The following is a 14,356-nucleotide window of genomic DNA, read 5'->3' as shown; positions in this document are numbered from 1 at the left end:
TTGAAGCAGAGGGTGTCTGTTTGTCTTTTATTTTGTGTATTTCCACAGAATGAAAGGCTTTGCTCATTGAAGTAGAGGGTGTCTGTTTTTTCTTTCATTTTGTGTATTTTCTCAGGAAGCTATATTTTTACGTAGTTGTCCCAGTTTCTCGACGTTTTTTGCCTCCTCTTGTGCCTTTTATTTGAATCTGACACATAACAAAAAAAATAAATTGTACTGAACGGTAGGAAAGGTCGCTTGAAACTCAATGTAGTCAGAGTGGCCTTTTATAGGTCAGCCATTCCCCAATTTTTTTTTGCCAGTCCCATCCTCCTTTTTTCTTTGTGAGCCATCAGTTTCAACGGAAGGCCTGTGGAGACACACCCATTAGTGTACTCTGTTTCCTGCAGCAGTGATTTTATTTTTTTCTCTAAAGTGCACCCTCGCTGTGTTATAGCACGGCACCACAAAGGGGATAGGACAGAAGGAAACAGCAGACTTCGTTGTTGACGAACTGGCTGAACACTCCTGCAGCTCCTGTGCTTTCTTGACGCTTGTGTTGGTAAATTCATCACCGCATTCAGGTGCCAAGCAGTGCAAATTGTTTCCAACTCTCCAGGTCACTGCGCGGGTATCTAGTCCACATGCTGTTAGTAGCAGGGCAGCAGCAGCAGGCACTTTCTTCTTACTTAAGGCGAGGAGAAAGTTTTACAAAGAAATGTTGTATCAGTGAAGTTGTAGTACTTCAGGGAATAAGTATTTTTGTGTGCAGATTCCAAATATGTCACTTAATTTTATGTAAAACATGTCCTTGCACATGTATGCAATATGTTATGTAACGTCTTGCCGATCTAAAAAAAATTTGTTGCATGTAACTTGTTAATATATATGCCATTGATCTCTCCCGACATCAAGGTATGCAATAAGGGTAAAATTATCAGCCTGCCTATCGTGGAAGTTGAGTTGTAGAGTTTTGAAGTTGCCACTTCTGAAATGGGAAGAAAAATTTCTTCCCGTTTGACTTCAAAACCTTGAAACTGAAGTTCTATGATGTGCAGGATGAAAATTTTACCATTATTTCATACCTTGCAGCCAAGACTGGCATATACCAGGTGTCCTAGCTAAATGTAACCAAGCTTTTAAAAAGGATGAAGTGTCCTAGCCCAGTGAAACCAACTGACTAGTCTGTAGTATTTTTTTAATTCTTCACAGTTAATTAATCAGTTCTCTAATTAGCTAACTTTTTAATTATTTATTTGAGGAACAAACGGTCAATGTAAAAGTAGCAAATCGTCTCAAAAAACCACTAGCAGCGCTGTTTCCATCAAGGTACAATTTACACAGCTTTATTTATTGGCCTTAAAAGAAAGCTGTCACATGACCAGCTGCTGGGTCACATCTCTGCCCCAATGTGCCAATGTGCACGCAAAGGCTCAGCGGGGAGAGCACTTCAGTAAAAATGGATTTTGTTCTCTAAGACTCGTCTGGGGATGTTTAAATGGCACCATTGTCACGCGGACACTTTTTTTATTGCTAGTGCTAGGGCTTAAGGCCGGAAAAAAACGGTATCTTGGCGCAAACGTTTCAGTCAGCTGTTTTTCAAAGTGTTCTACAATTTTTCTATTGACACTTTGTTCCCCAGGGTAATAATTAAAAAGTTAGCTAACTAGGATTCACTAGTTAGTTAACTTTGAAGACCGAAAATATACTGCAGACTAGGTCACACGACTCTAAACAACCCTTAGTTGGTCTCACGCGGGTAGGGCATTCAATGTTTTTTAAAAGCTTGGTTACATTTAGCTGGGACACCTGGTATATTGGCAAGTTACATGCAGCAAAATTTCCTTAAAGTTGTTTGACAAAAAATTACATCTTACATACACGCGCAGACTTGTTTACATAAAATTAATCGACATGTTGGAATCGGTGCACAAAAATATGTTCCCTGAAGATTTGATTGCAGTGACTTCATTAGTAAAAATTTTTTAAACACCCTCCCTCTTCTCGGGACCCCCCCCCCTCAACTGCCACAGTGTGCAGGGGACTAATACTATGGTGCTTGAAAGTGCATACTGTTCTGGCTGTGCTTATTTAATTCAAGAGTCTACATCTATTCTAATGGGCCTGATGTTAGTGTAGGCTGTGTAGACGGGGAAAGCTTCTAGAGGTTTCCATTTGTCAGGTCGCCGTGCCCCTGCAGCTTTCGACACTCACACTGAAGTTTAGCAGGGGTCATCACCTGGCATATTCCATAGCATTATGCATTCTGGAAAAATTGCAGCGCAGCAGTAACAAATACGAGACGAGAAGGACGCAAACACAAGCGCTGACTAACAACTGTGTTTTATTGCTCTGAGCCAGCCTATATAAGAACTAGGTACAAAACAACAAAACAGAAACCAACACATCACCTCACGCATTCGTGGCACGATTATCGGAATTGTCTCCCGTTCCTCCAATCTTTCGTCCTATCATTGGCGTTCAGAAATGACATTTCTTTTTCACTAAGGCACACAGAGGGGTTGCTGACACACTTATCTGCGCATTTTGATATCGCCAGAGCTTCTGCTATCAACCTCGTGGTGGTGTCCCGACACTTACGAAGAATAACTGTGCTTTCAAGGGCAGGGGTGCAGCCTTTGCACTGGCTACAGTGTAAGGCGAGTTCCCCTGAGTTTGGGTCCCTTAGGTTCCTTTTGTGCTCTTGTAGCCTTGTGTTCAGACATCTCCCTGTTTGGCCTATATAGGCTGGCTCAGAGCAATAAAACACAGTTGTTAGTCAGCGCTTGTGTTTGCGCCCTTCTCGTCTCGTATTTGTTACTGCTGCGCTGCAATTTTTCCAGTATGCAGAACCAACTAGCCAGTCACTATGTTTTAAGCATTATGCATTATTTAATTTTTAAGCAACTGGGTTAATTTCATTTTATGGCGTTGTAGTGTTGGCTGCACGATATCATCAGTTGAATTAATGATGTGGCCAGTGCGATCAGTGTTCACAAGTGTTTTTAATAGTACAGGAGTGTTGTGAAAATTGGTTTTAGGTTTTTGAGGAAAGGCAATGGTGCATTGTCTCACATATCTCCGTGGACACCCGAACTCATGTCATAAGGGAAGGGCGGAATGTTGTCAGGATATTGTGGGCGGCTGGATGGCTGGTTGGTGTGGAATATTAATCGGGCCAACCTACCCACCACTGCAGGCTTCGTAAGTTTGGAGGGGGTGGAGCGACAAACCTCTCTATCCCACATGCGAAAGACGAGGTTCGGACTGCTGACTGGCGATAGGGGCCACGCCTGATTAGCCGTTGTCCGGAGGCATGAGGTGTATACAAGTTCAATTACAACACTTTACTGAGGTAAACATCAACAACGAAATGTTACAGAACAAAGCCTAGCAAATTAGCGTCGGTATACAGTTGCGACACGAAATGTTGCAGAACAAAGCCTAGCAAATTAGCGTCGGTATACAGGTGCGACACAAATAACAAATGCAGAGTGAGGACGCAAACAAACTATTAACAAGAGGGAAACATCAGGGCAGTAACTATACAACGACGTTAAAAGATTGAAGGTATACAGTACTAAGGAACGAGACGAGAAACAGCGACCGATGAAACGTCGAGAGAGAGGGGGAGAAACAATGCTTAGCTGCGAAGTGGCAAGGTCCAGTCACAGGGAGCATTGGACTGTGCGTGCTCGTTGTGGGGCTGATGGGGTGTCGCAGGTACGTGTGAACTCGGGCCACGCGTTTTCAGGGCCGTCGTCGCAGCGCCATACGCGTCATACCCCCGCCTAGGCTCGCTTGCCGACCACTTCCCTGGCTGAGCTTGTTCACGTCCGCATGCACTGATTTCTTCAGGCCAACTGCTTGGCTCATGGTTTTCTTGCCGCTGTGTTCTCATGGCAAACGAAAAAACTCTTCATGGGCCACGAACAGATGAGATGCAGATATTGAAACGGGAGAATAAGCACCAAGAAATCGGTGAAGGAACACGACAGAAAGCCCCGATGCTAATGATGATCAGGGTTCCATGGCATCCAACTCACAGCTCCCCGTTCCTACTGCGTACAAGCGCTCTCGTCCTGGTGACAGTGCGGGGAAGGGGCGGAATAGCCTTGAATTACTCTCCAGTGTCGCGAGGGTTAACCGTCCACACAGGAGGTCAAAATTCTCACAATGACGGCATATGTATGAGAAAAACAGAGGTGCTTTGTCTACCCCTGCCGAAAAAGTGACTGAAGGACGACAGGGCACGCACGAGTTTGTGACAGAGGTGGGAGAGAAAAGAGGAGGTGCCATAGTTAGAGTGTAGTACCCTGTCTGTAATTGTGGGTGCCTTTCTCATTAATTGGTGAAATGCTCTTAAGGGGAAGTAGTGTTAGAAGGATTTTCTTCTTCTGGTATTCTGGTCATTATTTTTTCTTGTTCCTAGGTTCTCCGTGACCTGGTGATGGTGCAGAGGGCAGCCAAGGCCCAGTATGGTGATGGTGAGTCCTTTCTTCTGTCTGAAAACAACCACATCGCACTGCAGTCCCATCAAAATTACCGGCACCAGCAATTTGTGAGGGACACTACAGGGAAATAATAAGAGTTAATAAGTTGAGCTTAAGAGCTCTTTGGCACCGAAAATCGGCCCAAAAATCAGATGTTCAATCTTTTCATTTTCGTGTTCCTCGCACCATTCCGCATCTGTATGCAAATTTTCATCATTATACCACACGTAATTAAGAAGTTACAGCGATTTAAAAATGCAGTACCACACCCACTGCCCTTTAAATTGTGGACAAACGACACCCAATTTCGATCGCCCGGTGCATCGAAACTACGCGCTCTATCGCGGCCATTTTGGTCTCGTTCGAAAGCGCGGGCTTTCGGCTTATTTTTTTCTTTCGAGCAGCAACCCTGTACATGCCGCCTTCGCCAAAAAAACGAAAGAAAAAATTAATAGTGGTGCGCGCTCCTATTGGCTGGTTTAGGCACGTGATCAAAATGGCGTCGTCTGGTTGGTTCTGGCAAGCTAGCCATGGAAAGCGGACACCCGGCGACACCATTTTGTCTTTCTGCCGACCACGCTAGTGCAACATGAGAACCATGGCAGGAGGCACGAAGAAGTACCGCTCTGTGCACAAGTTCGGGTGAAAGCAGGCAAAAGGAAAAAAATGTGTTAATGACGGGACATTGTTGCATACTGTGCAACAAGCAAGCGCCAGTGGTACGGGATTGCTTGACGGTCACGTTGCGGGCGGCGACACTTCTCCGTCTCCGCTGGATAACGGTGGTGTTCTTCGTGTCGATTGTAGTCGAGTACAAATTGACACCGCGCCTGTCACAAACAGTGACATAACTCAAGCGAGTGCCCGTGAGCAGTCTACACTTGATCAACTGGAATCGACGCCGGCGACGGCACGAAAGACCGTGCTGTTCGCTGATGCAAGTGGTGCGTCCGCAGGATCAGACGCAGACGGAACAGCCTCCTATGCAATAATTGACCTCAGCGTTGCGAATGTCCTCTTGGATGCCGTGCGGTGCTAAACGTGTCGCGGATGCGTGAGGTTGATTACCAGCGACCAGGGCTATGGCCTCGCCGTGAAATTGATCGTGCTATGTGACAACTGTGATGAGATTGCGGCCGAGTGGAACTCGCGGAGGGTCGACGGTGAGAAAAAGTGCAATCCTTTCGAGCTCAATATTCTTGCTAGTCGAGCAATGCTGTCGACAGGTAACGCCCAGACAGCAATGAACGATATCTTTTCGGCGATGGGATTGTCGTGGCGTGGCATGCACAACAAGACGTTTCAACGGCACTTGAAAAAAACACTGCAACCTGCTGCTACTTGAGCAGCCGCGGCAGAGCTATGGCACAGGCCGTGCAGGCAGTGGCGAAGGTATATGACGACTTGTGTTTTAGGCACAGGGGGAACATTGCCTGTGTTACGACGGCACATGGATGACGCGCGGGCACTCGTCACATATAGGCATCGGTGCCGTAGTGGAACTCTTCACTGGTTATGTGCTCGATTATGTGGTGCTGTCAAACTTTTGTCTGGGCTGCGAAACTGGCCCAAAGTCGAACGCTGACGGCTATGATCTCTGGAAATCGCGCCACGAGTGCCAGAAGAACACCAAATGCAAGGCTGGCCAAATGGAGGTAGAGGCAGGCAAAATTCTATTTGAGAGGTCTCTACAGCGCCATAACATGTGCTACACAACGATGTTATGCGATGGGGACAGTCGCACGTTTAATGCCCTTCAAGATGCTAAAATCTATGGCTACATTGAAGTAGTCAAGGAGGATTGCATAAACCATGTGCACAAGTGTATGGGAGCAGCTTTGCGCAACCTCTTGCAGGGGCACAAGGGTGCAGGAAAACAAAGTCTCGGTGGCAGAGGAAGGCTCACAGCTGATCTAGTTGACAAGCTGGCTATATATTATGGCCGAGCGCTAAGGTCAAATGTAGATAATGTGGATGCCATGCAGCGAGCTGTGATGGCGACAGATTACCACATCACGTCTACTGATGACTGCCCCAATCACACTTTGTGTCCCACTGGTGAGCAGTCTTGGTGCCACCACAACGCTGCAAAAGCAAAAGAGGAGCCCGAACCAAAGCATAAGTGCAGTCTGCCAAGCGATGTGGCTGAAGCTCTTTTGCCCGTGTACAGTCTCTTATCAGAGAAGAGCCTGCTGCAGAGGTGCATTCGGGGGAAGACCCAGAATTCAAACGAGAGCTTCCACTCGATCATCTGGACCTTGATCCACAAAGAGCGGCATTCGTCACTGTTTGCTGTGGAAGCAGCCACAGCAGAAGCTGTGCTGCGCTTCAATGCCGGCTGCAAGCATACGGCAACAGCAATTCTGCAAGAATGCAAAGCGAACGTGCCAGCAACTGTCTCCAGGAGAGCCGAAAAAAAGGACTTGTTACGAGCAACATGAATTAGGTGAAATTTTGACAACTATTTCATCTACAAGAAAACTAATCAGACATTTGAAATAAGCATGCAAAAATATACAAATGGTACAAGTTTCAACCAGATCCACCCATAAATAAGGAAAAAAGTTCTAAGAGGGGTGTCCCCCCTTAAAAGGGACTGTGAAAGGACTGTGGAACAGTGTTAACCGAGGTAAAGAGAAGTGGAGAAGCGATAAGTATTTCATTCTACGACAAGAAATTATGATTGAGCTTCAGAACCATCTCAGTGCGATGATTAACTGGCCCGCAAGTTTTAGAACCATTTTTTTTTTAATAAGCCGAGAGCTCTGTTCCAGGAACTCGTACTTAGTGTGGATGTTAAAAGCATTTGTTCTACACATTGAACCTATTTACTGGCAACCTTAAAAACTGTTTCATAGACCCTTTAACTCTTTCAGATGCCATTTATTATTTCAATTCAAAACAAACATTATTTGGCCTAAATAGCATGTCCAGACATCAAGAATGCCAGCTCGGTAGTTTTCCAATGGGAAGCACCAATAGTTGATTCATACAAACTGACAAAATGTTTGGGAACTGATATATTAAAACACTGGGATTTATGAAATTCACATCCTAGAAACCGTTGCATCATGTCATATTTGAAAGGTTGATGTGACGCAAGAAATTCAGAAAAAAAAAGACGTTAGTAGCGATGACGAAATCCTTGAGCAAGAAAATTGCACAAGACCTTCTACCAAGCTTACTGTTTTGTAAAATATGTTCAGCTGTGTTTGGTAGCATAAAAAAAAGCACCCTATTTGCAAGGTGAAGGATGCTAAATTTGTTTGGAACAAAAATGTAGTGCTAGCTAGAGCAGTCTGATGAAACATTGGTAATGTACAAAGCACGTGAAAGAGTTATGGGAGCCTGAAGTAGCTGCATTTTATTAAAGGCACAATGCAGGCACGCCCATGTGCTGTGCAATGTCGATGCACATTAAAAAACCGCGGGTGGTTGAAATCAACCTGGACTTGATGCCTTGCATTGCCCATGAGCAGCTTGCTTTGTGATGTTGAACCATGCATGCCATGCCGCTTTGTTGTGGGCGCAGCACAGAAAGTATAAGGTTCTCGTTGTGAGAGAGAAACTGGTTGGTGTCGGTTGAGGTTGAGCTAAGTAGTGCACGTTGTTTGAACGCACTCTTGCTTACTTGAGTGCACTTTTGGAGAGAGATAGAGTGGCAGGGAAGGCTCCTACAGTTGGCTCTGCTTGTGGTGTGTGCACATGCAGCTGCTGCGGGGGATGAAAGTGACACAGATGACGATGACGACAACAGTGATGAATTGGAGGAGCCGGACCGGGGCCAGCCGTACCCGATGGGAGTGGGCCGCGGATGCGTGGTGGTCCCCAGGGCTGCTGGTGAGTCCGGTGGCTTGTGCCACCTCTTCTCTGTCTGCTGCTTCATTGTGCGAAGCCTTTTGCCGCCGCAAACGCTGAGGCTGGAACCGCTGTGAATGTGCAAATGGCCTGTTCAGCTTGGAAAGAGAATCAAGAGAGTTGAGCCGTTCTGTTTCCAAGCACAGGCAGGTTGTGGGTACTGTTTCCAGCCACTGTGGCAAGTTTCAGTGGAACAGAAGTGTTGGAACATCCACACAAAGTGGGGTCTGTCTTCGTCTGTGGTGAGGAAATGTGGGATGTCGAAATGACCATGCCTTGTCTCTCCACTGCTACAGACATTAGTGGTGCAAGTAGAAGCTTTGAGAAATGCAAGTCTATGAATCTCCGAAGGCTGTGTAGGGAAGTGGAAAGCACAGGCAGATCAGTGATGTAATCTGAAACATCCACGCTTTATTGAAGTTGCAATTTGTGCTTGTTGGGTGATCTGTCCTCGGCCTTTGGATTATTTGGGAATTTCCCTAGTCCCTTGAAGTCCTAGTTTGTGAGATTTCACTACCCTTCATGTTATTTATAGTTGATATTGTTAGTTGTTGATTCACGGATTTTATTTTGTCAGTCATTTTGCATGAACACATCATAGATTGCATACTGTTGTGCTGCTTAAGCAGTATGCATTTCTTTGCAGGTCTTTCTTTTTTTCATGTTGTTCAGCCTAGCTTTGTTTACTTTGGCTTCAGAAACTGCACTATTTAGGAAAAAGAAAAGGGTAGCAACATTTGCCAATGCATCTTTCTCTGCAATTTTTTCTTCACATTTGATTCAGTGAAAGACGTTAATTCTACCCCCATTAGTTCAGAAAGTTGGTTAATTTGACCTGCGAGCCTGGTTCCCTCAAATATATGCAGGAGTCTATGGGGCAAAACCCTCATTAATTGGGACAAATTAGAGTGCATGTTGGCTGATTAGACATAGCTAAAAAAAATGCAGCGTAGGCAATCCATATGGTTGTCATCACTAGTGTGAGGGAGGGCAAGGTTATGGAGGTGATGGCAAGGGAAGCTGGGCCGGCAGCGGCCGAATGCTTTGTTGTCTTTGCTAACCCTACTTTTGCATAGTTGTAGCGTAGTTGTCGTAGTCATATTAATACTATCTTGAATAAGTCTCAATTTAGCATGGGCCGTCTCTGCGTGCTTTTTGTTGCTATGGTTGCAGTTACTTAGCCCTAAGTCACCTTTCTTGGTTATGGCATGCTTTGTCAGCCTGTTTACTGTGCTGCTTTTGAGTGTGTAGCATGCTGTGCCTGCGTGTCATGCCACTGTGTCACGTGCTGCTGCGATGGCGACACTAGCAAAGCAGACGAGTACTACCAGGTATTGCTTTTCACACTGGGATATGATACAACCTTTGCCACGTTCTTCAAAAATGAAAAAAATATCTTGGAGGTGTTTGGCAGTGAAACCTTCAATACCAAAAGAAAACTTTGGACAGCTGCCTACCTGGAACTCGAAGAAGCCGTACTGCAGTGGATTACTAACGCACGTGACGCCCATCTCCCTGCGAGCAGGCCACTAATTTGCGCCCACGCCGAAAGGTTCACCGGGAAAATGAGCATTGAAGATTTTAAAGGTTCCGAAGGTTGGCTTGCTCGTTTCAGAAGCCGGCACCGTCTGACTTTTAAGAATGTGCGCGACAAAAGAGCCTCCATGAATGAAGTGATTGAGGAGTGGCCCAAGAGTGGAATTAGCTAGGCCAGTTGGTTCATGACACATAAATAACAGCGCTCGTGTTTGTGTCTCTTCCTTATTGTCCCGTCTGTCGCGCTGTTATTTATGCATGAGGAGTGGCCCATCATTGGGCTTTGTGAACACCTGGCTGCGTATGGTGCCAGGAATATATTCAACACTGACGAAACAGCGCTGTTATTTGAAAGCACCTCCTGGACAGAACGATCGGTCACATTCAAAGATTACCCTTGCACAGCAGGAAAACACAGCAAGGAAAGAGTTACCGTGCTTTTGCCGCCAACACGACTGGAACAGAGTGGTTGCCACTCTTTGTGGTTGGGAAGGCGCAGAAGCTGACGTGCGTAAGAACGAGAGGCACCTTCCTGTTGATTACCAAGCTAACAGGGAGGCTTGGATGACATCGAACATTTTTCAGTCTCGGCTGCGTCAGCTTGACTGGTGTTTTGGAATCGAGAAATGCTCATGGTTGTGGACAACTGCAGTGCTCACTGCAAGTTGTTGGGCCTTGATTGGATCAAGGTGGTGTTTCTCCCTCCGAATGCAACCACAGCCCTACAGCACGTGGATCAGGACACAGTTCAGTACCTCGAATGTAAATACGGAAAGCACATGCAACAGTGCATACTTTTGTGTCTGGAACATGGGAAGAAGGCCGACCTTACGTTCCTCAGCGCTCTGAACAGTCTGGCTTATGCATGGGCATGGGCCAACACGCCTGCAGCAGTCATAGCGAACTGCTTCCGGCACAGCAGTTTTGTGCCACTGGTCTGCTGTGTAGAGGAAATGCCATCTGGAACAGCTGATGCAACCTCAACCAGAAAAGACGACAGCCGTTTCGACGTCTTACCCTCTTCCGTGTGGCTCACCGACTACATGACCATCGATGGAGTCAGTCGCCGGGCAGCTGACTGAAAAAGAAATAGTTCAAGAGGTCACAGGTGCAGGCAATTATTGTTCATCGGAAGATGACGTTGTGAGCAGCTGCCCCAACCGCTGAAGTGCACGGTATAAGAAGCCGCAGAAGCCCTGTCCACGCTTGACTTCTGTGAATGATTTCAAATGGTGTGTGCCACATAGCATCTGTCAGTGATAACCATAATTGTTGCTGCTAAAATTCTCGCTTAAAAACAGATGATTGCAGACTTCTTTGACATATAAAGGTACGCCATGCTGGGGCATATTTATTTTTTTTGTTGTTAATTCGATATTTCGACATTTGGATAATTCGACAATTTTGTGCGGTCCCATCAGTACTGAATTAACGAGCATTTGATGTATAATCCGGGTGTCGTGTAATCGAAAATCTCGCATAACTGATGTATTTGAGTAAAAAAACGTGTCCACCATTCCGGCTTTCAAAACTTAGTTTGTTTCTCTGCGCATCATAAAAGCACCCATTTTCGTTGTGCTAGGATTAGTTCAGAGACTGCGCACAGCCAGGATATTCGGCATCAGAAGAGGCAGCTTTAGATGAGGCACTTGAGCGCTTCCGTCCCCACACGTTAAGCGTGTCTCAAAAACGACGATATTGTTGACGCGCCAGAAATACGTGAAGGCTTTTTGCAGCACGTAATATGACCATGCCAGCAACACGTCTTTCTGTTCATACTTCCTCTAGGGCTGCTGTCACTCCATGGCAGCAGTATCTGTACTGGGAATTTGCATCACAGAGGGAAAAACAAGTCCTCGAATCATGTTCAGTGTCTGTCATCTCATAATTGATCTCTGCACATGGCACAGAGGCACGTGAAAAAAAGTGCAAACGGTCAACACCACGCAACCGGCAAACATGCCACTGCTCGTGGCATGACATGGAGCATGTCTGACGCATGGCTTTCAGGTGAAAGATGCACTGGTGCCACTACACAGCGGCTCAAGCTTTCCGGGGTTTTTGTCTCGCCGGCGCTACTGCTTTTGCAGCCTCCCTGGCCCCACTACTCCTATCTAGTTCACTGTACTTGCAGCCACATTGTTCTTACTATGCCAACAATATATACTAAAAGGCCCACTCACAAGTCACAGTAAGCAGGATGAATCGCTTTTTGTACGTGTGTGACAAGGACAATAACATTGCCATTGTGTGTTGCACACTTGACGAGGAGTCTCTGTGAACAGGCCTCCCCCTTTTTATTCCCTACATTGGCCGCCTTTCTTGCACCAGCTGACTCTGAAGAGGAGGAGGACGAAGAAGTTCGCTCCAGCATGTGGCTCTTGGGCCTGGGCCGGGGCCTGGGCCGGGACCTGGGCCGGGGCCTGGGCCGGGGCCTGGGCTGGGGCCTGGGCCGCAGTCGTCTGCTGTGACGCAACTGAGAGAGGTGAGGGGAATGATATGCCACAGGATGGATGGCACCACGGAGACTCTCCTCGCAAATTCCACCATTTGTTTGGGCGACTCTGAGGTTTGGCTAGCCTGGCCTAAAGGTGCTTACGGGAAGAGCCAAGAAGATCCATAGGATAAGGTAATATCTAGCATGGAAGGCCGGAGCAGCAGGCTGGCATTTTTTGAGACATTCGAACGGTGGGCAGATCCTGTGTTGACACTTTCAGAGAGAAAAAAATAAACAGTGTGATGTCGGTGCCTGCCTTGCACTACCAGGGCCCTATTGGAGCTTTCTATTGGCCCTGTTGTAGTCAGAAGGAACAAAAAAAGGTATAGAAGTAGCAGTTGCTGTGAAAGGGAAGGGGATGGCAAGAAAAAAACAACCTGTAGTCTTTCTTGAGTGGCATCACGTGTGTGTGTGTGTGTGTGTCATGCCCTCACTTCATTGCTTTTCGTTATGCATTGTGCAAAAAGTGCTTTTTTGAACTGGCGTTGTCTTCTCACTGGTAGGCCATTTAATTTATTGCGTTACATGAAAGATGTTTTGGTATAACTGGCATGCAAGTGAATCTTTTTTGGGGGCACCTCTAATGTTATGAAGAAAGTGCGTGTGGTTTCTTAGGGTTCCTTTCACAGGGAGTTTGCTGCGTGCTGCTTGCGTTGGATACATAAACTGCTCAATCCCTTTACAGTGGTGTTCAGGACGTCTCCATCCAAATTTTGTTGTTCGTAATAAAATATCAATTGCTTGGCAGTTTGTGGCTCTGTTGACATTCATTCAGCTGCTAGATACGTATCTGTTTGCAGTTGATAGTTGAAAACTCTCAGAAAGGAAGGGGTCTACTGTATATTATGGTTTTATTAAAAGGTTAACTGTAACGAAGTTCAACTGTGTATCATTTGGTTGCTTGTGCATGTGGCTCTATGTTCTCTTGCAGGCTTCAAGTTGCCCACGTTAGCAGCTGTGACAAGGGTGCGCCGGGCAGGTTGACATGAGGTTAAAGAAATGCAGCGCACACAGCAAAGATTACCAGCTTCCAAAAAGATGATTTCATCAAGTTTAGTGCACAGGCTGTTCACATCATTCAGGGTTGTGTCCAAGCATTGCAGGTCTTTCAGTGTTTCTGCAGCAGTCACAGGAATCAATTTGGAGCAAGAAGTTTAACTCTCTCTGTGCCCCGTGCTGCTGCTGGTTGATGCGGAGCCGCTAGGTACTGTGATGTATCTGTATGAAAACACTGCCCGACCATGTTGTTTGTTCACCAATCATTCCTCAGTTTTAGTTGTGTTGTACTGTGTTTCATCTCTTGGTACGGCCAAGTCATAATTGCCTAATAAACAGTTGTCCCTCCACCAGCTGTTAAGTACTTGCAGGCCAATAACGTGGCGTCGTTGAAGCTGCATCTTTGCTGATAGAACCATGCTGGGTGTGGTGTAGTCTCATTTCCCCCATTATAGGTGTGCTTTAGATATGGAAACGTCCTGGTCTTTATCCGCAGCTTAGTTCAACTCCTGATGCCACCATTTCATGTGGTCACTGCAAAATGCCTTGTTGGAAGTCCATGGCTTCCAGGTCATTCGGGTCACCAGCACTATTGAAATTGTACCCACAGCTCCTAAGGCAACAGCAGCAGGTTATCTTCGGGAAATGTTATGTCATGGTAATAAACGAGGTAAGTGCTGTAGAGTAGAACCTTGCTAATAGGCCTAGTGCACAAGCAGTTCTGCTGCGGCGCCACAATGCACCCTGGCAGTTGTTCTCCGGTTGGTGCAGCATCTGGTGTTATGTGGGTCAAGGAGTTGTGCTTGCACTAGCAGAGGATTCTGCAGTGTGTGTTCTCTCAAAGAGAAAGGTACCCGAAAAAGTGCATAGAAGCTTTGGTCAGATAGGCAGCTGATGCAGCTCCGTGATGTGTACAATGCTGCACGATCATAAGATATTGCAGCAGTTGACCCCCTCCCTTTCCGAACTACTATGAGCTAAACTGAGGGCTGGGCAC

The 14,356-nt window shown here is 46.3% G+C and overlaps 1 protein-coding gene across 2 annotated transcripts in view; it reads left to right on the top strand.

Annotated features, from left to right (window-relative positions):
* The window catches only part of LOC144128018 (uncharacterized), a 72,906-nt gene extending 59,197 nt beyond the window's left edge, over window positions 1–13,709 (top strand). Inside the window, exons 7-10 of one of the 2 annotated variants that reach the window (XM_077661070.1) lie at window positions 4,412–4,466; window positions 8,184–8,312; window positions 12,198–12,351; window positions 13,295–13,709. In XM_077661070.1, coding sequence (XP_077517196.1) covers window positions 4,412–4,466; window positions 8,184–8,312; window positions 12,198–12,337 — 324 coding nt within the window. In that variant the 3' untranslated portion in view covers window positions 12,338–12,351; window positions 13,295–13,709. The remainder of the gene's footprint in view (window positions 1–4,411; window positions 4,467–8,183; window positions 8,313–12,197; window positions 12,352–13,294) is intronic. The other variant, XM_077661069.1, reaches the window with a different exon arrangement.
* The last annotated feature ends 647 nt before the right edge of the window (window positions 13,710–14,356 follow it).

Source organism: Amblyomma americanum, chromosome 4 (assembly GCF_052857255.1).
Source record: "Amblyomma americanum isolate KBUSLIRL-KWMA chromosome 4, ASM5285725v1, whole genome shotgun sequence".
Classification (NCBI taxonomy): domain Eukaryota; kingdom Metazoa; phylum Arthropoda; class Arachnida; order Ixodida; family Ixodidae; genus Amblyomma; species Amblyomma americanum.
This window is presented reverse-complemented; position numbering and strand designations above follow the sequence as displayed.